This window comes from Meleagris gallopavo, chromosome 2 (assembly GCF_000146605.3).
Source record: "Meleagris gallopavo isolate NT-WF06-2002-E0010 breed Aviagen turkey brand Nicholas breeding stock chromosome 2, Turkey_5.1, whole genome shotgun sequence".
Classification (NCBI taxonomy): Eukaryota; Metazoa; Chordata; class Aves; order Galliformes; family Phasianidae; genus Meleagris; species Meleagris gallopavo.
The window spans coordinates 8,831,915-8,858,604 of NC_015012.2; the positions used below are offsets into that span (position 1 = coordinate 8,831,915).

At 46.0% G+C, this 26,690-nt stretch overlaps 2 protein-coding genes and 1 long non-coding RNA gene across 8 annotated transcripts in view; 1 reads left to right on the top strand and 2 right to left on the bottom strand.

The window, feature by feature from the left end:
- Positions 1–26,690, bottom strand: part of ALK (ALK receptor tyrosine kinase) — a 751,299-nt gene that overhangs the window by 301,302 nt on the left and 423,307 nt on the right. The window lies entirely within an intron of this gene.
- LOC104909513 lies at positions 2,157–8,488 on the top strand. Its single transcript, XR_792378.3, has 3 exons — positions 2,157–2,244; positions 6,405–6,618; positions 7,245–8,488. It is a non-coding gene; the product is annotated as an uncharacterized LOC104909513 (long non-coding RNA).
- The window catches only part of LOC100543660 (calpain-13), a 35,435-nt gene continuing 25,631 nt past the window's right edge, over positions 16,887–26,690 (bottom strand). For 3 of the 5 annotated variants that reach the window (XM_010706521.3, XM_010706519.1, XM_010706520.3), the window contains exons 17-22: positions 26,484–26,552; positions 25,447–25,525; positions 23,486–23,602; positions 20,600–20,655; positions 19,642–19,693; positions 16,887–17,759 (exon numbers count right to left, since the gene is read on the bottom strand). In XM_010706521.3, coding sequence (XP_010704823.1) covers positions 19,667–19,693; positions 20,600–20,655; positions 23,486–23,602; positions 25,447–25,525; positions 26,484–26,552 — 348 coding nt within the window. In that variant the 3' untranslated portion in view covers positions 16,887–17,759; positions 19,642–19,666. Of the gene's footprint in view, positions 17,760–18,194; positions 18,319–19,603; positions 19,694–20,599; positions 20,656–23,485; positions 23,603–25,446; positions 25,526–26,483; positions 26,553–26,690 lie in introns of all 5 variants that reach the window. The other 2 variants (XR_792379.3, XR_002111585.2) reach the window with 2 other exon arrangements.

The window sequence follows — 26,690 nt, forward strand, 5'->3', positions numbered from 1 at the left end:
AAGGTTTACTTATAGGACCTATTTTTATATGACTTTGCAGGCTCAGTGTGATTTGTCTCTCTATTGTCTGGAAACTAATTTGGTGTGGAAGGGTAAGAGCTCTGTTTCTTAGGAGTTGCTGTGGCCCTTTTACCAAACAGAGTAACAAGGGTAATGCCTTTGATGTGACTGCTTCATTGTGGTCAGAAAGACTGTAATAAACAGAGACTTTGGTAGCTGTTTTTACAGCTGGAGATGATATTTGGGATTTTGTGTATGCTCTGAGCATTCAAACCAGTCTCCAGAAGTGGAAGCCCTACTCTGTACTGAGTGCCTTGTTTCTCTGAAAAAGCTGTTGTCACTTCCTTTTTGTTTCCTCAGGGCTCAAATATGCACTGAACAAAATATTGTATGTCTTACCTGGCATTAAAGAAAATAATAGTAAAGAAAGCTAAAGCTCTCACCTTCTGTCTGCCCTCAGCACTCCCTGTTTGGTTCAATACAACTGGCAGAAGGTTCAGTTTTATTTCGTGAGGACTGTGAATCAGATGGCAAGTTACCTCGACCAGAAATTATTAGCACAGTCGGTGCTTATAATGTGCTCGAGTGACTCTCTTGTCCTAGAGTGCAATTGGAAGGAAGCGGTTCTGCTGAGGCACAGCAGAGGCAGAGGACTCATGTCTGTCCTTGCTGAACCTCTCAAGAGTCCCGGCTCAGGGTGTCTCGATCTACACTCTTAATGCCTACCTTAGCTTTTAATTGAAAAGCTGAAGCTCTTGGACTTGCTGTGACTCTTCTGCAGCCATAGCCAGACCACACGATTGTACAACAGCTTAAAAGCCCACCGGGGCACTCAACAAGCCTTTCCTGCAGCAAAGAGCAGTCACGGAGACAGGAGCCCAGCCAGAAGCATATCATCTGTTGTCTTCATTTCCACACCGAAGTTATCTGCAGAGCATCTGTTTCAGGGCTGCAGCAGAGCTGCTTGGGCCCTTACGCTGGGTGAGGACAAACCTGACTTTGCAGTCACTCGATGGTGACATCTCCATGGAGTGTGTGCCTTCTCCAGCCTCTTCTGGATGGATGCTGACCTCTCAGGAAGGTTCCTCTTTTATATCTTTCCATGCGGAAAGAGGAGGATCTTTGCCAGGAGCCCCAAAACGCAAACATAAGGAAGTGTGTAGGCATGATCACAGCAAGGGCTTGGATCTGCCTCTATGTGAGGTGTGAAGGTTAAAGGCAGTCTCTCAGCTTTCTACCACAGCTAATGACAGAAAGTGCTAAGTGAGAGAGTGCCTAATTAGGGATTAATGAGAAAGGAACCTGTGGTTTTATTATCTGTTGGATATGAGCTCTGTGGATGAGCAGGAGAGCTTGCATTAGCTGCTTCCTGCAGAGTCTTCACAGAAGAAAAATCCTTAGCAGGCCCAGAGGTGGAGGAGGGAGCAGTGCTCAGCATCCCCCTCTGCAGGCTCCGGCAGACCCCAGACCTGTGGTCCTGTGGATTTCTGTCAGCAAGGGGACACTACGTGATTTTGTAGAACCTCTTTGAGGGTCAAAGGGGCTCCAGCTCTATGACAGCAGCGTGCCCTTGTGTTTTGGCACACGTGTCCCTTTTTCTCAGCCTGTTGGCAAGCCGTGACATGTCAGGAGAGGGCTGGTCCAGGAACAAAAGCAGAGTTCTTTGCTTCGTTGTAGGACCATGCCTCCTCTCCTTTCTGTGATGAAGCTGCCAGCAAGAAACACAGGTTACTGAAAGAGGTTGGATCATTGGCTGTTAGGTAAAGACAAGGATAACGCCAGGGAGGTAAAACACTTAATCTTTAATTAGCTCCGTTGTTCTAAGCTGTTGCATAAAAGCTATTAAAGTTATAATAGGACATAATGTATGCTTGCACAGTAAGAACAACAAATATAGGCAGAACAGTCTTGGTCATAAATATCCCTCAATCCACCGCAGCAGACCTCTCTGCCATCATTATGCAACTCATGGCCAGCCTGGCTGAGCAGTGCCAAACAAACAGCCAGTACCGAATGCATTTAATGGCAGCAGCCCCTCCTCTTTCTAAACAATATGTGCAAACATGTCTTTCTGTCCCCTGGGGCTTTCATTGTTTTATGATTAGCAGGTCCCTGAATGTTCCTTGAGGAGAGACATCAAGACAAACCTACTGCAGGCCTTCCCCAGTCCATGGGGCTCTTGCTGCATGTGCCACAAGGAGACAGAGGCCAAGGGCTACATCACTGTGTAAAAACATCGTTTATGTAAGTGTTTCTCATGTCTATTAATTCTGTGCTTCCTTCTGTATTTTGAATGTTTTAATGATTATTCTGCATTTTGCCATTCAGTTGTTGCAGTAACATCTAGGCCCTAAAGTTGTCAGTCGTGATTTTTGTGAGATCACAGCCCAACTCCATTAGCCTTGTTATTTGATAAAAAGCTCATGAACTTTTTAAGCTTTCTGTATTGACACAACGTACTGTTAGGTGCTCTCTTTGTTTTATTAACAAAACCAGGCACCTTTTCTGAACAAAACCAGGTTCCTTTTCTAGCTCTAAACCATTGTACAGCTAGGTATGAAGTCCTTTGCTTACTTCTGTTCCAAGGGAAGTCAGTCAGTGTGATCTTTCTGGATTTCAGCAGTGTGTATGATACTGTTTCTCACAGTATCCTTCTGGACAAAATGCCCAGCATACAACTAGACACAGGCATGGTGCGATGGGTGAGCAGCTGGCTGATGGGTCAGGCCCAAAGGGTTGTAATAAATGGGTCACATCAGGCTGGCAGCCAGTCACTAGTTGGTCACACAGGGCTCCATTTCACGGCCAGTTCTCTTGAGTGTTTTCAGAAATTATCTGGATACAGGACTTCAAATTAAACAAGAGCCAGTGTTGGATTCTCAACCTGGGATGAGGCAGTGCTGGTTATATGAACAGACCAGGTCCAGCGCTGCAACAAGGCCAGGGAGGGGCTGTCCCTTCTGTGCTGTGCAGGCCGCACACCTCCAGCACTGGGTGCAGTCTGGGTGCCACAGTGTAAGGACATAAGCTGTTAGAGAGCATCCAAAGGAGGGCCACAAAGATGGGAAGAGTCGGTAGAGAGAGTGGCTGAGGCCCCTGGATTTGCTCAGCCCAGAGCAGAGGAGCAGAGGGGAGGCCCGAGGCTGCAGGTCCTCATAGGGAGCAGAGGGCAGTGCTGAGCTCTGCTCTGTGTGACAGCAGCAGGGCCCGAGGGAACGGCATGGAGCTGCGTCAGGGGAGGGTTGGGGGATCAGGGAAAGGCTCTGCTCCAGAGCTCAGGGAGCATTGGAACACTGATCTCAGCCATAAAGTTTGGGTTTTGAGTGGTGCTGTGTGGGGTCAATGATCCTTGTAGGTCTCTTCCAACTTGGGATATTCTGTGATTCAGTGGTCTCCTGATTGGCCAAATGCTCTCACATGCAATTAAGAAACAAATTCCTTTTTTTTTTTAAATCTAGGCCTTTCTATATCCTGCTTGGTCTTATTTGTATTCATTCCCTTCTCATTATTGCTAAAAGCCTTCATACTGTGCACAGAGATTTCAGCTGTCAGCAGCAAAAAAAAAAGAAACCACCGCCACATGGCAAACAGCACTCTAACACCAAAGCTTCCCAGCCCTCTTCTTAGCCTCTAGCTGCAGATCACGCCCATTTCAGATTTTAAAATCCGTCTAACTAAAACTTTGCCCAATACAAGTGGGTGCAACAAGTCAGCGACACTGAAGACATTCATCATTAAGGTTGGAAAAGACCTCTAAGGTCATCTAGTCCAACCATCCACCTACCACCAATATTGCCCACTGAACCGTGTCCCTTAGTACTACATTTACATATTACTTGAACACTTTTAGGGACAGTGACTTCACCACCTCCCTGGGCAGCCCATTCCAGTGCCTGACCACTCTTTCAGAGACGAAGTTTTTCCTAACACCCAACCTAAACCTCCCCTGGTACAACTTAAGGCCATTCCCTCTCATCCTATCACTGTTATGTGGGAAAAAAAACTGACCCCCACCTCGCCACAACCTCCTTTCAGGCAGTTGCAGAGGGCAGTAAGGTCTCCCCTGAGCCTCCTCTTTTCCAGACAAAGTGCTCCAGACAAGATGCTGCCTATTGGAGGCATTTATATAATTGAAGTGGTCTATATTTATCAGAAGTGCATGGAGTTCCTACCTCAAGGGTTGGATGCCCAGCAACTTGGAAAACATTAGCTTTCCTAATGAATCATCAGGGAGAAGAACCTAAAAATATGACTGAGCTCTAAGAGGACATGTCCTGGAGCTCAGGGAGCCAAAGTCAGGTAGCACCAAGTGCCATCCTGGAACTGGCTATAGTTGCAATGCTATGCTCAGAAACTCATTGCTGTGAGAGAGCAGAACCTGTGCTGGATCCTCATTTCAGACTTCAGCTGTAGTGTTTGATGTTGAGCCTGTGTTGAGCTAAAGAGAAAGACTCCTGACTCACACAGCGGTCTGCTGAAGATGTTTTGAGGACTGCTCTTGCTGCTTCATCTTGAAACTGAAAGCCAACACAGATTCAGCTTTGCCTGGGAGATCCTACTGCATGTGGCTGGAGACAGCCTGAGGGGTATTTCTGCTGTTGTGCATGAACAGAAGTGGTTAAGGAGAGATATCTTAGGCAAATAGAACAACTGGAGGAGAATAATGAATTGTCTCTTGTTTGTTTTTTACTGTTGTAAGTGGTTATGTTTCCCCACCGTACCTGAGAACACAGCTTAGTTTGGGCAGAGTGGTCCTCTCTCTGCAGGCCTATGCTGATTTTGTGCAGTGTCTAGTATGTGACAACTGTCTTTTTAAGCTCTTAATCACTATGTCCTGGATCATAATTCTGCCTTCCCTTATACTAAATGGAAGACCTGCCTGCTAGAGGCAGAGATTGGCCCTACAGCCTGTCCTGCTGCGTGGTCTTCTCAGTGTATTGATGGTCCACTTCGGTGACCATCTTGATGGCTCTGCATCCCTGTAGTGCTCCTTGCAATGCCTTTGGTCCCCAGCATCACCTAGTTCAGCATCCTGCTCCATACAATCTGTGTGTTTGTGAAAGGTGGCACAAAAGCGGTATGTGCAGTTCACACAGTGAATCCACTTGAAATGCAACACAATGATAGAGAAGTTAAACTGCATGGAGCCAGTGAATTAGTGACCCATCACAACCAAGGTCAGTGTGCCTCTCAGTAGCATCCACAAAGCAGTCATTCAAGTAAAATAAATCCCCAGGGCTCACTCTGACCCATCTGGAGCCTCCACATTTTGTTACGGTTTGGAAAAGCTTCATCAGAAGGTGTTCTCTCATTGCTATTGTTACAAGTTTCCAAAGAACAGCTCTCTCCTGTGAATGCCAGGCTTGAGGTTACCTAAATGAGCTATAGAGCTTCCCGACTCTACAGCCAGTACAAATTTAGCCCTGAAAGAGGGATACTGCTGAGCTGTGGGCTATGAGAAGAAGCAGAGTCTTGTGGATGGTGGAAGTGATGCGCAGAGTGAAAAGACAGGAGGTGCAGCAACTCAGGGTCTTCCCCAGGATGGAGGGACACAGGCACGGGCTGCCGTCATGTTGGTGCTCTGCACAGATGTCTGTATGCACTCTTTGCATGAACTGCACCTGGATGCTTGCCTGTAAGGCTCCTGTGGTCACTGCCCAGCCCACCCAGTGACCTGGACACCCATTGGTGGGGCTAGACTAGTCTTCCTGAACTATTGCTCCAAGCACCTGGGGGCAGCTCCCTGCCACTCCTGGCTGTGATTTGTCCACCCAATCCAGTACCACCACCATGGATGCACTGGTCAGTCCTGGGAAATGAGGCTCTGTTGCACAGCAACCAAGGAAAGACACTGATCCAAAACTAACTGTGGAGCTGCTCTGCACACTGCATATTTCTTAAGCAAGGTAATTTATTTGGAAGAGAGCTGATTCTGGCAGTGCTCCTCATGCACATTTTCTCCTCTCCTCCATCCTCCATGCAGACAGCTCTGCAGTTCCAGAGCTCCTCTCTCCTGCCCTGGCTGTGAGTCCCTATCCTGCAAGAGCTGCTGCAATTGCTTTTTATTTTTAAGCCCTGTGCCACAAATACCTGATCTTGATCATCCACTTGCAGCCCCAACAGCTTCACATGTTCTCATTTAGCCAGCAATAGTAACTAAATGGACCCTATGGGTGCACAGGGTGGAGATGGCAGGCCAGTGTGCCCACAGCTGCTCCCCTAAGCAAAGACTGCAGGGGCTGGGCTCACATAAACCCTGCCAGATTTTCTACTGGCAACAAAGAAGGTCCTTCAGAAGGAGTTAATGGGATGGAAAAGTGGATTATGGCCTTTGTGATGGTATTTTCCTGGTTTAGGACCCAATTTAAGATAACCTTTCTTTTTCTTTTTTTTTAATCCTTCAGCCCACCTCATGAGGAAGGATACAGTAGACCCTCATCCGTCATTTGGCTGTGTGCAAGGAGATGCATGTGATAAATCAATCTGAGAGGAAGCGTGACCCCCCAAAGCAGGGCTACTGCTGAAGAGGATACGGGCCCGCAGGCTGTCATGCAAGGAAGGATATTAGTGCAGACTCAGTCAAGAGAGAAAGCCAGTCCACCACACTCAGGCTTGGCTGTAAGTACCCAGGCATTCAGAAGTGTTGAACTCGGTGTTCTGGGCTTGAGTTTTGGTGGCACTTGCTCACAGCTGGCTTATTGAGCTCCCAAAATCACTGCAGAGTCTCCTAATGCAAAGGCACTTGGCAAGCTTTCCCTTATTCCTTGGGCTGAAAGGTGAAGTTGAACCTGGAGGATTCATGAGTGCTCTACCACATTTTTGAGGTGCAAAGCCAAGCACATGCAAAGAGGGATTTGCCATGGTGCATGCAAAGATACGGGAAGTGATGGGAGCCTGCTCGTGGGAAGGAATGGTGCCGTGCTGTGGTGATGGGAGAAAATATGCTGCAGCCAGTACTCATTTAGGGGCCAGAAATGTGCTTTTGGTACTACAGCCAGGTCTGCTGCAAAATTTCAGCTTGTCAGGAACGCCCAGGACGCTCAGTATGCCCTTCTGAGAGATCCTTCACCCTGGGCCAGGCACTGATACATAAATTAACATTTTTCCCCCAGCTTTCAGAAGAGGCTTACAGCAGGTTCTCTAATTGCACAAGTGTTTAGCACGACTTGACTAAATTTCTCCAGGCACTGCTAATGAAAGTGAATCTACTGGAATGACAAATGTCTTCCTCTTCTCACCCACAGCTGCTGCAACCGCTTCTCGTGCTCCAGTGCTGCCTTGCTGACTCTTGGATGCTGCCTGTGCAAGGCCCAGCACTCTGCATGGGCCTGCCTTGCCTGCTTGGTGCAGGTTATCAGTGGTCAGTTCCTGTTTCAGCAAATAGCTCTGGTGGAAAAGGACTGATCTGTAAGTCTCTTGTTGTCCTCCTGTCCATGCTTGGTGGGGAGTCTGAATAAAATACATTGGATGCTGCAGGAAGACACAAAATTTAAATAAATTCCCCTTCCTTCTCAGTAATCAAAATGTTTCTCTCCTAAGAGCCCCTTGATTAATCGATCTCGCAACTGACAAATCGAGGCTGGGAATTCAAAATCCAATTGAAATGGAGGAAAACAACATTATGCACCATCTGATGCAGTCAGCGATGTCACAGAATGAAATGACTGCAGAAAAATAGGGCCTTGTGCTGGAGGAGCCTCCATTAAGATGTGGCGAGGGTATTATTAAGTAAAAGAACATTGATTTTGTTTGAAGGATTTGGCCGTCCATATTAAATATCAGCTCGGTAATGTGATCTCAGTAGTTGCTTGAAATGTCAGACTCACTTGGCTACATCTGTTTGCTGGGGCTGCTGCCGGAAAATGGAAATGAAAATTTCATTCTTTATCAGCCATTGGTCTGCATTAGCAACTTGATAGGCTTCACCCATATGGGGCTGAATTAGCATATGAGCTCACTACAGGGAATATAGGTATGCCAGGAACGCTGGTGTCTATCAAACATGTGTGACAGTAACAAGATGAGTAATTTCTGCAGGCAGAAGCAGCCACCATAGCGGGATATTTCAAAGCCAGGAACCTCTGTAAGCTCTGGGCTTTCATGTGACGTGCACTATGGATCCAACGCCGGGCCAGGTCTTCTGCTGCATGAGTACACGCAGTGCTGCTGGCTTCAGCTCCACGTTCCTGCTTTGGGAGAGCACGGAGCCTGCATCTCTGCACCCACGGACACTGCTTCTGTCAGGTACCCAAATACCAGTGCCCTTGGTACTGAGGGAGGTAGAAACACATCTGTGTTCTGTGTGAGTCCTGCTGAAGGCAGCCCTTGGCTGGGGCAGCCTACGAGGCCACCTGTCACTGCTGGGGACGTTTGTCTGAGTTTCTGGGAGAGGTGCTCAGCGCTGCCACCAGCTCAACCTGCCAAGAAGAAAGCAGCAGCCATGTCGCAGCCTGGGCAGGGGTTGGGACTGGGTGGGCTGTTGCATCCGTACCAACCCAAGACATTCTATGATATTTTCTACAGAAAAAAAAAAAGAAATGGGAGAAGAAAATGGAAAGAGGATAATTTTGTGTTTGTTGGGTGAGCGTGGTAGCCACAGAGTACAAAGGGCAAAATACACATGGAAAGCAAAACACAGAAGCATTTGTGTGATGCCAGCAATTTTTCTTTCCTTTTCTGAAAAAGGAGCTGTATGAATGTGAGGTGTGAGATTTTGCTCTTTTAAATGGCTGAGTCAAACACCATCTTAATTACAGAGAGCAGTGCAGGAACATGAAGGACACAGAATGACCGTGTTTTGTCATTCCTCCTGCAGACTCAACACGTGTCGCGAGTGGGAAGAAGGGAAAGGATTGTGATAGAATTCAGATAGGATTTGGATAGCAGTTTTCAAATGAAATTTAAAGGTTATTCTTAGACCCAAATGCAGAGTGCTGCCTCAAGCATGAGCAGACCGGCAAACGATCTGCATTTTTCCACTTAATATTATTTCTAGGGATGTGTTTACAACATAAGCAGAAAGAATTACAAATGCTATACTGGGTACATTGTCAAAATACATATCAACAGAGCAATAGCTGGAATTTATAGATTTTCTTAACCTAAAGATTTTCTTCTCTAGAACTGACCACTGATACTATTTTTTATTTTGCAAATGAGCAGTAGTCCATGTGGCAAAAGCCAAATGTGGAGGAGGATCCTAAGAAGTGGTTATTGGCCACAGTGACTGTTTTCCTTAGGGGTTTGGTGACCACTGGAGACAGATCACTAGCATCCCTATCTGAGTGCTGCAGTATGGGGTTGGTTTGGTGTTTTGCAGCCCTTGCATTCACTCTCTCTTGCAAGCTTCCCCAGATGCTGCCCTTCCTTCCAAGCAGCAAAGGGGGAAGGACGCTGCCACCCTACACACTCCCCTTTGAGGCCGCGTTTTGCTGTCCTGGCATGTGCGCATTGACTCCACCGCCGCCCTCCATTGAGCTGTGCACCGAATGATGATGAAGTGACATCGTCATGGCAACACGTGTTGACTTCCAGGTTGCATAGCAACCTGATGCAGGCTGATGTAAGAGGTGTGCTTGTTTCCTCTGCTGGCTGCGCTCCTTTGATGTGTCTATGAGATTCGGGCTTGTTTTAGTCTATTTTCTTTCATTTTCTGGACATGTTGTGACATCAGCGTGATGCTGTGTGTGTGCACAGAGGAAAAGAGATAAAGCTTATCTCCTTCAAACGCCCTCCTTGTGGCACTGAGATACACAGCTCGTTTTTAGAGGCTCGATAGCATTCAGTCTTGTCATTATTTTGTGCAATATAGACTCGAGGAGACCGGAAGACACCGTTAAGTGATTCTGTCTCAAGCTTCCCTCTTGATTTGGCATAGTCTTTTCCAAATGCCCAATATCCTTGTGTGTTGGGCAAGTCTGCTTTTCCTGGCATCACAGTTCAGTGCCATAGGGAAGCTGCAGGTCTGATTTTTGTGCATTGTCAGCTGGGTTTGCTGTTTCATGGGGGCATCTGCAGTAAAGGAAGACTACTAAATCTTTGTTTACAGTCATCAGATTGAATTTTTGCATCCGACAGGAAATGATAAAAATCTGCAATGTCCTTGCTGAAGGCTGTGTTTCTTTATACTGAAGCAGAAGAAAGTTTGTCCATGTAGATCAATGGAAGATGGAGAAGCACTTCTGGTAATGGCCTGCATGGCCCCAGGGAGAGAATTAGAATATCCTGAGTTGGATCACCGAGTCCAACTCCTGAAGCAGCAGGTTATGAGACAGTCTGGAATGGGAAAGGACAACATGCCCTTATGGACCAGGCTCTGCTTTAGGGTACCACAGATGTAGGGCCACCATGGGAATGCCAGGATCTCCTCTGTCAGGCACCTCAACTCAGAGAGAGGTGAAACTGGAGATAAGGGCCTCCTGCATACAGACCTGTGCCAATATCTTTTTGTACGACGTGAGGTGGTAAGACTGGGCACTTGAGGATGGCACCTGTGCCATCATTCATGAGCAGGCATTGCCCTAACTGGTTTTGGAGAGAGACTGCTTAGCATGGGAACCTACTGGTGTCCATTAAGGGGAAAAAGTCCCCACCCCCGTCAGAAAATTCGTGTATGCCCTGATAACTCCAAAATCTAAATTCTGATCACAGTAAATACACAGTAAATAAGTAAAAAAATGCTGTCGGGTTTCATCAGTGTGGCATCACCAATGCTGTAATGTAGTGGTTTCAGAGTCAAAACACACCTGTAACCAAATTTTCCTATTATCGGGTCCAGGAGATGTAGATGCAGAAATCTGAAAGGAGATATTGATCATTTATCATGCCAAAGACAGGCTGAATCTCTGTATACATCAGTCCTCAAATGTGTGGGGTGTTATTTAGTGATGGCAGCCTCCAAACAGCTCTTCCACATGACTGATGGCAGCAGAAAATCATCTGTCACTGCTTGGCTTCAGGCTTTTCCAGCAAAACCATGTGTTTGTCAAAGAAGAAAAATACTTTGACAAAATCTGTGGGAGGCTGTGAGAGCTCAAACCCAAAAAAGTTGTTGCTGGCTTTTGACATGTGCTTGGGAGAGGCTGTGGCAGCCTTTAAAAGACCTCTTCAGTATCACAGAGATGACTAACTGGCTAGCACAGCTCTCCCACTTCTCAGCCCATGCCCTTCACCTCTCCTCTGTAATGAGCAGAGAATCTCTCTCATTTCTTCTCTCAAATTTCTTCTACCTCTTTAGGGGCATTAACAAATTGCATTTATGATTTCTTTCCTGTCCCATCTCAACCCATTTGGCCTTATCACTTCTTGAAGGAACACAAAGATTTGTTAAATATCCCATTGTTTTCACACTTATTCCTGGGAACTAAATCTCAGCTCTGAACAGAGGAGCACGTGGACGTGTGGCACATTGTCCTGCTCACAGCCTTGGCACTGCTGTCAGATGAGCTGAAGAATTAAGCCCCACAGAGGTGGGAGCGCTGACCTTGCTTACAACAGCTCTTCTGCTGACTATTATGCTTGGATGAACCACTTATTCTTGTCTGCCTAATTATTTTGCTTTGCAGCCCATTCACAAGAAAATGGGGAGCACTGGGTCTGCTTCCTGACCAGGAGTGAAAACAGCCATGCTGGTGGATGATGCTTGCTTTTACTTTTGAGGGAATGCAATTGCTGCTTTTTTCTTTTTTCATCAAAGACTGAGGCAACTAGTCTGTTTATAGATTGATCTGTTTGCTTCAGTTTTGTCTCCTTTGATTGATTTTCTGGAAGTCAGACGTGAGTGGTTTGGTGGAGAAGAATGCACTCCCATGCGTTTGGCACCGTGCCTGTCCAGGAAACAAAGGAAAATGATTTTTTTCTGAGCAACTCCATGTCCTTGCAGCCTTTTTGACTGCAGGCAAAAATGTTCTGTGACTTTCATACTGGGCTTTCATTGCACTTCCCAGTGAATAAACGAGGCGGCAAGAAAAGCATCTGGGCTGATGTAAGACTGAGCAGTCAGTCTCCCAAGAGAGACAATTGCCTGTGTTATATGTCTTTGTGGACAGGTATTGTCTGACCAACTCCTGGATAGATGTGCTGGAGAGATCTCCAACCAGTCTAGTACGGCCTTCACTTACTGCTCGAGAGGTCTTTCTAGTATTCAATTTCTACCTTTCTTCAAACAGTTGGCATCTTTTTTAATCCCAGCTCAACCTATCTTTCCCCATCAGTCATGTTTGGAAGAGCCACGGTTATTCTCATTGCCCTGCAATGGGCAGCACAACAGGACCCTGCCCAGGGTCCTACCTCTTCTCTTGGTCTAGGGAAGACCATTGCCCTTTGCTGGGCTCCTGGCTCTATACTGAGCTCCACCACAGCCAAGGTATCGCGTTCCAGATGCTCCCAAGAGGATTTCATCTCATGTAGGTTTCAGGATGGGCACCACACTGGGCTCCTGCCCTTTGCAGCGCAGTGATGCTTTGGTGGCTCCCTGTCACAGCTCTGAGGACAGGGCTAGTGTCAGGGCAGATGCTGTGTGGGCTGTTATGGCTCAGAGATGCAACAGCTGTCAGAGATGTGTCATGCTGCAAGAGGAAATAAGGAAATAAAAGCCCAAAACCAAAGGCAAAAACAAGCGGTAGCGATTTGCCTCCAAAGTCGCTCATTCCAACCGTGCTTGAAAACTGCCTCTGCATAACATGTAGTGCTATATTTGTCTGTGAGGCAGGGAGAGAGGGAGAGAAAATATTTTTCCGTTGAGGTCATTCTTGCTCACTTTTTCCTCTAAGAAGACCAACATGCTCCTTCACCCTTGCTGTTGCCCACCGTGCTGCAGACTCACAGCCCTGGGTTCCCCTTGATAACAGCAGGCAGAGTCTTCAGAGCTCCAGTTTTCACATCTCTTTGCAATTTCTTTCCCAGTTGTTATCTTCTATCCCTGCATCAATCCCACTCACACCTTCAACTCACTCCCAGGAATGTCCAAGCAAGAAGAGGCAGTGAGAAGCCTCAGCCTGTGGCTGGTTTCCCATGGTCCAGAGCAGTTACAAGGGAAAAGCATCAAAAGGGTGGTGATGAAAAGGAAAATGGACTGAAGTAGGAACATGAAAATGATGTATATTATGCAGACCTCAGCTGGAACACCTCTTCTTCCCCTGCCCAGGGAGATGTCCGATCCTGCAACAAAGAGTTTCTCTAACACTATCCTTGAAACACCTTTAATGTTTTAGTGTAGGCAAGGTTTGGTTTTTCCTATAGAGGGATCATAGGATCACAAAACTATGGTTCAACTCTTTTGTTTGTTTGTTTTTGGCTTGAAAATACCCCCACAGCTGGAAGACTTTAATATTACCACAGGAAAACTAAATGGAACTACTGACATTTCTAATTCCCTGGGTACCAAGCTCAAAAATGCAAAACGGCAGCTGTGCAATTCACGGAGAGCTGTTGTGTCTTTTCTTGCTGGGTTGTGGCTGTCAGAAATGAAGATTACTTCATTTGAAGAGCCTTTAAGCTGTGCTTGAAACAAAGCAGGAAAAGCTGGCAGCTTGCAAGACCTGCTGATGGCTTCCTGCACTGAGAAAGGGGCAGCACGGAGGAGCTGTGAGAATGAGCTCCCTACGAAGCACTTGTTTGCAGAGCCCACTCATGGGCCAGTTTTCACAGAATCACAGAATCAGTAAGGTTGGAAAGGACCACTAAGATCATCATGTCCAACCACCAACCCATCCCTACCACTCCCACTGACCATGTCCCTCAGTGCCGCCTCTCCCTGGTTCTTGAACACCTCCAGGATGGAGTCACACTCCATCACTTTACATGGATTTGCCAAGTGGAGACAAATGAGGAGCCAAAATCCAGCTTCCTTATCTGAACTTCTTTGTGCAGCAAAGCATGTAAAAAAAAAAAACCTGTGAAACTGTAATCTCTATTTCCAAGTGTAAGAATGTTATTATGTTTATTATCTATTTCATAGAATGGTTTGATTTGGAAGAGAACCTTAAAGGCCATCTAGTCCAACACCCACAGCTCCATCAGGTGCTCAGAGCCCCGTCCAGCCTTATCTTGGATGTCTCCAAGGATAGGGCATCCACCACCTCTCTGGGCAACCTGTGCAGTGCCTCACCACTCTTAGTGTAAAAATCTTTTTCCCTATTCCCAACCTAGATGTCCCCTCTTTTAATTTGAAACCATTTCCCCTTTTCCTATCACAGCAGACCCCGCTGAAGAGCCTGCCCTCTTCTTTCTTCTAGCCACACATTAGATACTGACAGGCCGCTCTCAGGCCTCCCTGTACCCTTCCCTTCTCCAGGCTGCACAGCCCCAGCTCTCAGCCTGTCCTCACAGGGAGGTGTTCCATCCCTTGGCCCATTTTTGTGGCCCTCCTCTGGACACACTCCAAAAGAAGATAAGAAGATGGAGAGAGGAGAGGAAGTTCCCACAATGGACAAAGGTTGTGATTCAGCTCCCTTTCCTGAAAAAAAAAAGTGGGCAAGATGTAACATGAGCGCCTTGTAGATATGATGCTGGTGTTGCAGCAAGCAGATGGATCCTGCTGGTGTCACATTGGCTCTATTGAAGTGAAGTGGGATGAGACAGCTGGGACACAAGCATCCTGGGCCCTGTCCCACCCACCCCTGGTCCTGCAGATTTGGTCTCTTCCTGCATATGCAGCTGTAAGTGGATTCCAGCAGGATTGGTAGGGATTTGGGAGAGGCAGATTAGAGAGCTAGCTGTGGGCTAATGCAATTATGGAAAAGTAGTTCAACGACTAGAATTACATGCCCCCACCCCAACACAGAATTATACCCGGGATTTGAGCAAATTTAGGATAAACAGACATCGGACATGAGATGTGGAAATTACAAAAGATCTGGAAAGAGGCCAGTGCCTGCTGCTGAAGGAACAGTCCTGGTATTCTTGTCATCGATCAGAGCCTTTGCATGGACCCAGCCCTGGGCCAGGCTGCCCTTCTCCGTAGGCAAAAGCCGAAGCCCCCCCCTCCCCTCTCAGCTCTCCAGACTCATCCTTTGCTCAAGTGAAGTTCCAGGTGGTGGAGGCCCACAAATTGCCACCACTAACAGCAAGTACCTCACCCAGCTGTACCAGGCTGAGATTGCCACACTTCTAGCAGAAAGCTGCAGTCTTGCCTCTAAGAGCCATGAAGCCACTATTGTCTTAATTATGTGTCATCTCTGCGTGTATTTTATCTGAAATATTGAATAATTCTTTGGTCATATTTCTGGCAAGCTGGATAAGCCAGCAAACTGAACACCCAGACATCCAGTCTGCAAGGGTAGCACACAAGGTTCTTTGGCTGATGCTGAGAAGCCAATGGGCCTGAACTACAGATGATTTCCTATTATTCCACTGCTAACCACCAAGCTGTCGTCATTTTGGGAAACTCCAACCGTCCTGTGTAACCTGCTGGTCAGCTTCTCTGCTCAGTGCAGTATGAGATCCTCTGCTTTCTCCTCTGCTAACTTCAGCAGCAGCTGCTCTCCTCACTCTTGCCATGCTGATGGCAGAGCATGGGCTGGTATTTAAGCAGGGAAGGGAGAATCTAGCATTGCCACATCAAGCTGCGAATTAGGTTTGTTTCCAAACTGCCATTTAAGCCATTAAAAGGGGAAAACAGATACTTTTCCTCAAAGGGAAAAGAGGTTACGAGAAAGGCACTACATCAAATGCTTTCACTCCTAAGAGGTACCAGAGGGATGGTGGAGGCCCCGAGGTTTGTCCTCAGCTGAAGCTTTTCAGCTCTTTTCTCCACACCCCGCATCCCGAGGCCCACCTGCTGGATGCTCCACGGAGACGCCTCGGCTTTGCTGCTTCGGAGAGCCTCGAAACGAGTCTGCAGAGCAAGCGTGCCATCTGCAGCCCGTGTCTGGGACTGCGGGAGGCTCTGCTGCGCCAACTGCAGGGGTGGGCAAGCAGCCCCTTCCTTCGCAGCTAAACTGCCCGTGCTTAAACTTCCCAGAGGGAGAACAGGAGAAATGGGTTTTTAAGAGGGATGAAGAGACTGAATGAGAGACATTTCCCTAACAATCGAGTCGTTAAAACACACAAATTACAAATTAAAATGAGGTAAGGCTCATGGGTGTGCTGCCCTATCAGGAGTGCAGAGGGTTTACAGCTGTGCTCTTTCTCAAGGGTTCTTCTCCAACCCATCCATTTTACAAGTGAAAGGGAGAAAAAGTTTCATTCAGGTGCTTTGGCCCAGCAACTCCAACTGGCTGAAGCTCTGCATGTCTTTGGTTGTGGGGTTTTGCCCATGCAGACATTAAGGAGTTTGCCTGTTTCGCCAAAGAGTGGATCATAGAATCACTAAGGCTGGAAAAGACCTCTAAGATCACAATGTCCATCCCCACTAACCGTGTCCCTCCCTAGTTGACCCTAGGCCTTCCTAAAGGCTCTCCAGTTGTTCAGTCAAAATTAAATGGGAGTTTCAGCAATCCTGCCCTTTTCTTAATCTTTTTTTTGCTCTGCTACTGACTTAGAGAAAGAAATAACTCTTCTACATCTCAGTTCCTCCATCAAGACAACAGAACCAATTCACCCACAAAGTGTCTTGAAAGCCACTAATGCCTAATGGCACAGATTTTTGGTCAGTGGTATGGCAGAAACGCATTATTATACTGAAATATCCAGATGCTCGTGCTTAACATCTCACACAAAATCACCATCTCAGTCCACTCATCAGGTAAATTATGCCTTTATGAGTGACTCTTGAATGCTTCTAACACAGGTCACTGGGAATCTGGCCACTGTTGGTCCAGCAGCACTGCAGGCACGTCCTGGAGAGCCTGCATGGACAGCAAACTGCGTCTTGAGTCGTTCCCAACAGCACGACCAACTCCCCCCCACAAGCTGTAACAAATGAAATTGCACCAGAAATACAGAAGTGATTTTTCATAATGTGATTTAATGGAAACTGAATTCCTCTATCCCATACTCTGAACTTTGGCTTTAGAAAGTGTCTGCTATCTATGAAAAAGTGTCTGCAACAACGTGCTTCCACCTCCGGGCAGCAGAGATGAGTGAGTGCTGACATCTGCCTTCTCTAGCACTTGCTTCTATTAAATTGACATTAAAAGAGAGGGCTGGAGCTGTGGTGTGCTGTATGCCTTGAGGTACAAATGTTCACAGGGAGTGCATCAGGGGATGCCTTCATCCCCTGAATGGTCAAACAGTTCCTCCTAAAGAGATCCCCCATCTCCTTTCCTAAATGCATTCCTTTTAAACACACGTTGCTATTTGCACAGCAATCTTTCTCCTCACACAACCAGCTTTGATTCATAGGTGTTTCTGTGGCAGCTTGGCATTTGGAGCTGAATAGGACTGAATCTAATATATGGCATATTAAACGAGGAAATGCTGTTTCCTAAAGTGGGTGTCTATGTTCCTTGTTTAATGAGCATCAGCCTCACGTGGCAGTTTGTCCCATGGGGAAGGGAGCTGGGTAGGTGCCCTGAAACTATAGCATATAACATTTCCTCAGGGTGCTACAAAAGGTGATATCCTCACCACTAAAAAAATGCCAGGCTTGCCCCAGTAGATGAATAGAATGGAACATCAGATCACTTTTATCATCGTGCTTAAAGAATGGAGGTGAAGTTTGTGTGGGGGTTACTGAGAAATTACAGATATTTTTCAGTTTTAAGTACCGTGACATGTAAGCAAATAAGAAAACTCAGCTTCATGCCTCCAGCGTTTGGTTTTTCTAGAGCCCCATGGACGACCTGAAGGTGCCTCATACCAAATTGGAGAAAAGCCACCTGAAAGAGAAGTAAACAGACTTGATCAGAACACAGACATCTGGAGGTCAGGCTTTGGAAATCATTGAGACTATTTTGCACATCAGAATTTTGCAACGCAATCCAGGTGTTATTCCACACTACTCATGATTTGTCTGGCTGTAGTTTGAAGAGTTTCTGTCCTCTGAGGGGCCCGTGCTGTTGCTGCCCAATCAACATTTGCAAGCAAGTGGGGAACTGCTGAAGTGAAAGCTTACAAACACCCTACAGGCAAAATTTCATTCAAAACTGGTAAGTGAAAATTATGATTAATGATCTATTTGCAGAAGTTATGATCGGTTTATGAATGATTCATGAAAGGAGAAAAGGAGACTAAATAGACTATGAATATCATTTGCAGGCAGTAATTTAAGCAACTTAATCCCCAAAGTGAGATCCTTCTAGTCTCATATTTACCTAATAACACCATGTGGTGCAAGGGGTGGGTGCTGTGTTGTTAATAACCTGCTTCTACACAGCATGAATACACCAAAATACAGCTTTGTTGTGACAAAGGGAAGGTGTGCTGTCCAAGGCAAGTCTGCAAAGGGCAAACCTTCAGGTAAATAACTACAAACACACTTGAAAGGGTGAAAGTCTTGAGCAGTGAGGCCCAGCTCCTGCTGCAGCTGAACACAGCAGCTGCAATTAGCAGCCAAGGCAGGGCAGCAGCTGGGCACGAACACTGTCCTGGAGCCAAGGGTGAAAGGCACAGAGCCTTGGTTCTGAATCCACCTGTCTGTCTCCCCTAGGATTGGGATTTATTATCTATTTTCCCTTCTAACTTCTCATTGAAGCTGGCATTCAATGTCAACTGCCTTCAGAAACAGGATGTGAGGTACCAGACGTTCTGTTTATGTATTATTTATGATCACAAAATCTGTCTATAGAAAGCCTCACATGGATGCAGTCTCTGAATTCCAATGAAGACCCTGGGTTTGGTTTTGTTTTTTTTTTCCCCACTCAGATTTTGAACAGGGTTGATAAGGCAAGCCTGTGACTTTGCTCAAAGGTGCACAGTGAGTTTCTGTGTCCAACCTCAACACATCAGCCGGGCACTTCTGGTTCTTCACCATGCCCTTTCTCTAAGGATTGGCTTTCATCTCTGTTTTCTCCTCAGTGCCAGCTGTTTGGAACCACCACTAATGCCTTACCATTGCAATTGGGAACAGCTGCATCCCAGTGGATTAACCGAAGTATGAGGCTGAGGTGGCTTATTAATGGGACAAGTTTTGTAGAAAAGGCAGAGTCCTTCTCTAGAACCAACTAGCAAAACTGGAAGATATAAGTAAAGTTTGGGGGTACCTAATGCTTCTCTCCAGTCCTGACGTGGAGGTAGCAAGCATCGAATGAAACACAAGGTGGGGATTGTTGTTCAAAAGTAAGCTAAATTGTGTAATACAGTTAAAAATGGGCTATCAAACTGACAAAAAGATCACATCTCCACTCTCTAGTTGGTTTTAAATTTGCCACTTCTAGGTAAGATGTGCAGGAGTAATTTCACACTTCAGTGGCAGACAAAAAAGCTAAGTTCTACTAATTGGTCTATTGTAAATGTGTCACCTCACATGGAGTGGCAAACTGAGCCAATGGCAGTCTGAGCACCCTGTAGTGCCATCAGCAATTCCCCAAGCAAAAAAGGCCAGAAGTCCAGTTGCTGTCCATTTCCCTTTGCAGCCCTCAGATGCCATTGCAATCCCCCCCCAGTACCTTCACACTGCAGCTCTCACCTTTTTCCTTCCTTTCTAATCCAACCATAGCCCAGGGTGAGCTGTCTGTAAAGCCCCCCCATTTGTGTTCCCTATGGCCAATGTAAGGGCACCTACCCCTTCTCAGTGTGTACAGTATTAAGGAGATTTCTCACCAGCACATTGAGCTCTGACAACTCTTCAGATGTACATGACAAGAGTCAGCCACTGGAAAAAGGAAAAGGCATATTTAGATAGTGATGTTGCACTAAGTCTTCAGCCTTGTGTCTCAGTACCTTCAGGCTGGGACCCAGTCACTGTGGTCTTCTTGTCCTGCACAGAACAGTTAAGGGGTTTTGAAGCTGTCTTTTTCCCTTACTACAGTTCAGACCCAGAAACACCTTCCATATGTAACTTTCCATGATAAATTACTGCAGCAGCTGCAGTGGGAGCAATTGCTGGGAAAGGATGGCACCTGCATGGCTGCAAGCAGAAGAGATAGCAGGCTCTAAGAATGTGGTTATCCTTTTCATAAAACCTTTTAAACACTGTTTTATCAGAAAAAAAATAGCTTCCAGACTGATAAAATGCAGCAGTCAGGCACATCACTATGGAGCACAGCAGGATTTTTGCTTCAGATTGGCTGATGAAAAGCTCAATATATCCCCATTCAGCTAGCTATCTAGGCTGTGCTTCGTAAGACAAACAGCAACAGCAAGCACTTGTCTGCTCTTTCTTCCATAAAAGCAAACTGTTTTGTAGTCCAGAACTAACAGATGGGGCAGTATGAAATGAGGGCATGGATTTTTTTTGTTTGTTTTTGTCACTTCCTCAAAGCCACATTACGTAACATTTCCACCAGTGACAGAACTGGGAGTGCACGGGACGGACAGTATTTTGGATGTGGATGGCCACCACTGAGCTGTCCTCACACTAGTAAGGCTGTGTGAGTAGAGGTCCCCAGGTAATACCTCTTGAGGTCCATTATGCACACCTAGCCAGGTAAAACCCACATTGCAGCAAAGCTCCTGGCAACACCCACAGCACTGACACAGCACCCTTAGCATCGTCCTCCTGCTAACTTAACTCTATGGTCCTGCTGTGGAGCTGGGGAGAAGGAAGGAGCATCCTTACCTCCATCACCGTCATCAAAACTTGTGGTCCACCTTTGGCTAAGTTTTGGAACGCATCTGGGAGTAGAACAAAGAAAAGCTTATTTCAGGAGGAGGAAGCAAGAGTGCAACACAAACTGCAAAATAAGCCCTGGAACAGAGCTGTGGCCTCGTGTTGGAGCGCTCTGCCTCACTCAGGTGTCCACATGCACTGTCCTGCCTGGTCACATTGTATTTCTGTGCTGGGCACCCCTGTGCCTCGACCCTAGCATCACAGCAAGTAAAGCATCCCAACTGCACATCCAGAATTAAGCAAAAATATAGGAACAGGAGCGCTCCACGTGACTGCTTTCATCACCTCCTGTGATTTGTTACAGTGGTACCTCCTGCCTGAAGGATGACGGAGAACAGCAGACTAATGAAACATCTTCCCCCGGCGAAACTTGCGTTGGTCCTTTTCCATCCTCCCTTTCAGTGAGTGATTACAATGTGCCCTGAGGAAAATGATTCTCTTGATGTCATTAGTATGCCTTACGAGGTTTTTCCAGGGAACAGAAATGCAGATGCTGCTGTTATTCATCTTGGGTTTGAAATTAACGTTGCTTAACATTTTCTGACAGAACCCTCTGCCATCAGAAAATTTGAATTCATTCAAACACTGATATTCTAAAAGCACATTTCTATTTCAGTTTGTCTAGAAGCAGCGTTAGCAAACCTAAGTGTTTGGATGAAACAAAAACGGCGTTATGAGCTCCTATTTATTTTGAAATTACTTTTCTCTTAGAAATGTGCTGTTATAAACAGTAATGGAAAGTTAAAACAAATCTAAGTTTGTCTGTCCTTGAATGAAACATTGCTCTAGGAGCCTGTTTCAAAACCTACCCAGCTTTAGAGAAATGGAAGGCTCCTGGAAGAGCATAGGAACAGGGCACAAGGCCCCACTGCTCATCATCTCCTTAGGACAAGGTTTTCTGGGCTCAAAGGCAACCAGAGCTACCTATATGACCCAGAGCAGAGAGAAGGGAGGGAGGAAAACCAACAGAATGAAGAACAGCCACCCTATTCTGCTTTGAAGAAAGTGCATAGAACAAAGAAATGCCCACGTTGCAGCCAGGTCCTTAGCAAGGCTGTATTTGCAGGCCAGCTTATGTTCAGCAGTCTTTCTAGGAAAAAAAATGCAGTGCTGAAGTTGCCTCTGAGCAGAAGTGCCCCTTTACTGCTTCATTACCTCCAGTTAAATAGAATTTGCAAAGAAGCTGTTTCTTATGGTTTGGGTCTCATCTCTGGCGATCCTGAAAGGATGAGTAATGATTCAGTGAGACAGGTTTGTCTCCACTGCTGCATTCACATCTCCATAAAGGTGGAATGTCTTTTCTTTCCACTTGGCTCCCACATCCATTCCACTTGGCTCCTGTATCCACTCTTCTAAAAATCTTACAGTGAATTGAAAAGATTGGGAAATGCATTACACATTAAACCCTCTGTAAAGCAATAACTGAAAGGCTCAAGAACATCTTTAGACACTCATTACAGGAGGCAATGAAATTTTTAAAGATTCTTGTCCAAATGGATTTAAAGGAGTTGTCTTTAAGCTGGCACTTAAAATTTAAAAGGACATTTTTTTATGATGAAAAAATTGCTACGGTACTGCATTAGGCATAAGAATTCCCATCTACGGTAAGTGACATAATCATAGAAATAAAGATATTTTAAAGTTGCGTTTTTAGTGAAAGTATTAAGATTGGGACATGCTCTGACTATCCGAGCTGCTTCTGTGTTCTGTTGAAATGGAATTTTAGGCGGTCTTATCACCCAGGCAGATCCGCTGACAACTGGTGATTCCTAAAACATCAGTGCTAAAACGTGGGCAAAAAATAACCCCCCAACTCCACGTGCTGCTGAAACACAGCTCGTTCCAAAGATGAACTAAATTGCTGTAGCAGTGTTCTAGCATGTGGGTTACAATTGCTGGATTTCTTTAACTACTGCTATTTCCAGTCAAAATGCTTATAATTATAGCAGTAAAAACTATGCTTTTATAAAACAGAATTAGGCACTTTCGTTTACAGTCACTCCCTTCCTTGCCAGACAATACAAGGACACAACAGAGGAAATGCATTTGTTTTCCCACTGAAAGGGTCTCACGCCTTCTCCTTACCAAAACTTTGGGAGAAAACTGTGCTGAAGACAGAGGGAATATCTCTCCAGTTAAAGAAATAGAAATAAAAAAGAGAAGGAAAGTCTTCCATTTCATAGGAGGCTCAGAGGAGATCTTATGGCTCTCCACAGCTGCCTAACAGGAGGTTGTAGGAAGGTAGGAGTTGGTCTCTTCTCCCAGATAAGAGTGATGAGAGATAGTGGCCTCAAGTTGCACCAGGGGATGTTCAGGTTGGGTATTAGGAACAAATTTATCTCAGAAGGAGCAGTGAGGTATTGGAACATGGGCTGCCCAGGTGGAGTCATCATCCCTGGAGGTGTTCAAAGACCATGGAGATATGGCTCTGAGGGAATGTGGTCTGGAGTGGTCACAGGCATGGGCCGATGGTTGGACTAGATGATCTTAGAGGTCTTTCCAACCTTAACAGTTCCCTGATTCACTCATAGGAGATGAGTGAACACAGTCTCCCTCCTGTGGTGTGGGCAATGCCACCCTGGAGGAAGATCTAGTGCAGAGCAGGATGCTAAAGCTTTAGCGAAAGGGCACCAGTGCAGGGACATTTGGGAAAATTAGTCTGTCTGAGTGCATGGGAGCTCTCAGGATAAGCCTAAGTCCAAAGGCATGGCTGGGCCTAGATTTTCGGCCCATGCAGTTCCGTAAGCCTGTATTATGGTGTCTGGCAGTTTTTCCCTTGCCTCCTTCTGTCAGCCTGGCTTTGCAGGCACCCTGCGATAAAGCCCCAGGACTCACAGGTCATGGTTTCAAGGCGCAGCATGCAGCTCACGAAGTCAGCAAAGCCCATTCTCCTGTACACATCGCCGTAGCGCAGGGCCATCAGGCGCAGGATCTGCTCATTGACGGGCAGGCCTGTGCGAGGGAGCAGAAGGACAGTACCTGGGGTCACTGCAGGGTGACAGAGTGGCCCTGCTGGCCTCGTGCTCTTACAGATAAACCCTCCTCCCTGTCAGACTGGGTGCCCTCTGGGCCCCTGCACAGCAGCATGCCTTCCCCCAGCTGTGGGAGCAAGAGTTGGGGCAGGGTAGTGGGGAATCCAAGCCCTTCTCATCACATGAATTGTGGTTATTGTAGAATTAAAGATTCTAGGGTTGTCTTTGCATTTTTAGCTTTTATTTCCTCTAATAAATGATTATTTTCTTTTCTATGGTGCATAATTGCTAAAGTCTGAACGTAGCACTCACAATACCGCCGGCGTCTTCTCCTAAACAGGAGTAGGACATACTGCTATTATGCAGTACTGCATACCCAGGATTCTTAATTTTTACATTTTCTCTTATATCAGAAGATGGTGAAAGGTGCATTTCGTTTTTTATTAGCTGGTTATTCAGTATTTGTGTCACAGTCTATTTGGATGGAAATTGGTATTCAACTGAATGAACAAAAGTTGCCTATTAGAATGATTCTTTTATAAGTTAAATAAAACTACCCTAAATATGCTGGCTACCTAAGACATGATTTAAATATTTTTTGGTCTAAAAGCTGATTTACAAATAAAAGAGAAATGTTATGCACTGATAGCTTCAAGCTAACGCATTCTTTGTGATTCCAGAAAGTCTCATTTGCTCATCCCAAGTTTTTAGCAGCTCAGTGGCAAGTGAAATGCCTTTCCCCCTTTTACCAACCAGTTCTAGACTTTTTGGTTTTAAATGAATTCATAATGAAGCCAAATTAGTTTGAAAAGAAGAGAATGATTTCTCTACAGCTTTATGGGGAGAGATGCAACTAATGGAGGTGGGTTAGCACGATGACAAACCCTGTTTGCACAAGCCTACCTGGAGAAGGTCCCCAGCAGGAATCTCACACACAATATCCAATATTTACATAATGGAAATACATCTGTGCTTATCCCTTCCAATAGCTGCACCATTTTGGCTGCTGCTTCTCCCAGTTTACGCTCTAGCACAAGTGGCCTGGCAGCTTCTTCACTGCCATTTGGCACATTAGCGCTGCATTGCTCAGGCTTATGCAAATGCTTTGCTTACCTCTCAGCAACAAAAAAGTTACACATCCATTCTGAGCTGATGATTCCCATGAACAGTGCTTCTTCACCATGTTCCTCCCAGGGACAGCACCCACTCCAAGTTCCAGATATACAAATGGGAGTTTCTCTACTGCACGATTACCAGCAGGTTTGCTGTCTGTGAGCTATATTTCATGCACAAAGTCTCTGGAGAGGTAACCCAGCAATAATGCCTCCTTTGTGCAAAGGGGCATTATGCACTCACTGCAAGTTTCAGCATTCGTGTAGCCAACAGAGGTCAGTGCAAACTAAATAAATGCCTGTCACTGTGGCTTTCCATAATAGACTTAGTCACTGCCTCCCTGAGAAACTGCAGGAATTGGATTATGTGCAAGCTCCCTGCTCCTTTCTCTGGCTGTGTGTTTCATCTATGACTTAGAGAGAACCTGCAGGCTGTACTTCTCTGCATCTCTGCTGTTTCCCTTGCTGTGATTCAAAGGGTGGATGCTCCTGTATGGGAGGGGGCAGGTGGGCACAGCGCCATGCAGCAAAGAAAAGGTTTCTGTGCAAAATGAGCTTTCTGTCTCAGTGCCCTGAAACAATGCTGTATTCTGAGCAGAGCTGTGATCCAACTGGCACTTCTGTGCATTCCAAACTGCTTTACTCCTAAAGCCCTTTCTTCTTTTCATCCTTTTCTGCAGGGACAGGAGCTGCTTAGCACACCTGGACATACCTGCTGTCTGTATCGCACTCTTCAGTTCAGATACATCGAGAAATCCAGAACGATTTCTGTCTTCTCTCTTGAAGAGATCCTGAAAAACAGCAGAAAGGCAGATTTCAGGCCTTCATCACTGTTCTTCAAATGTATTGCTACATCTAATTAGGTAGGATGCTTTCCTTCCTTACTAAATTCACTGCAAGGAAGTCAACAGATAAGATAGGGTGACCATGACAAGACAGACCATTTCCAGAAGGCTCAGTCAGTATATTATAACATAAAAAAACTCCACTTTGGGGTGGGTGAAAGCCTTTTTAGTCACTTTCCTGGTTTATGTGCACAGGCAACAATAGGAATACTCATTCTTCCACTGACAAAAACACATTGTCTGTAATACATTAAATCTGCCAGGAGTCCCCATGTCCCAGAATGTCATCTTTCCCAACAAACCTGAGGTGTTGTCAGTGGGAAAGGCACTGCTGCTTAGCAGGGAACTGGCACCCCACTGTCCTAGGTGGCCACAGACTGTCTTGAGAGAGACAGAACAAAGCACAGTCTGCCCATCTCGGAGGCTTCAAGGAATCTTCCCCTTCTGCAGTAAGACTGGAGGAAGAAGGACCTGACTCAGGGAAGCTGCCTGAACTTAGGTGAGGCTCTAAATACCAAGCTGGCATCCACACTGTTTCCAAATCTAATGCTTTTCTCAGAGCAGAGACTTTAAAAAAAAAAAAAAAAAAGAAAGAAAGAAGGCTTTAAAAAGAATACCCAGTGGTGGCCACAGATTTGCATAAAATCCTGAGTCTAACTGGCCTTCCTACATTTTCCCACTTCAGAAAGCCCCTGGTTGCTCGCTCACAGCTTTTCACGCACTCCTGCTTCCTGCCCTCAGCCTTTGCGTGAGAGGATGGAAATCTGACCTACTAAAGATGCAATCTTGGCAACATCTTTCCCCACACTACTTTGTTATTGCAGTGTCTGCACCTTGGTGATAAAAAAAGCAAAACAAAACAGGAGTATGGTGGTAGCAGAGAAGAGAGAGCAACCCCATATACCATGTACTTGGTGACACTTCGCCAGAGGCTCCCAAACTCCTGCAGCGTGAGTTGTCCATTTGAATTGAGCTGTGCATTTAGTTAAGAATCAAGCAGTTAATGAGCTAAACCCGGTGATGCCTTCATTGCTGAGGATGCTGCCTTGATGTAAAGGGAGCCTGAAGATGCAGCCTTTTCTGTTTGTTGCTTTGTGTTTAGAAGGACAAG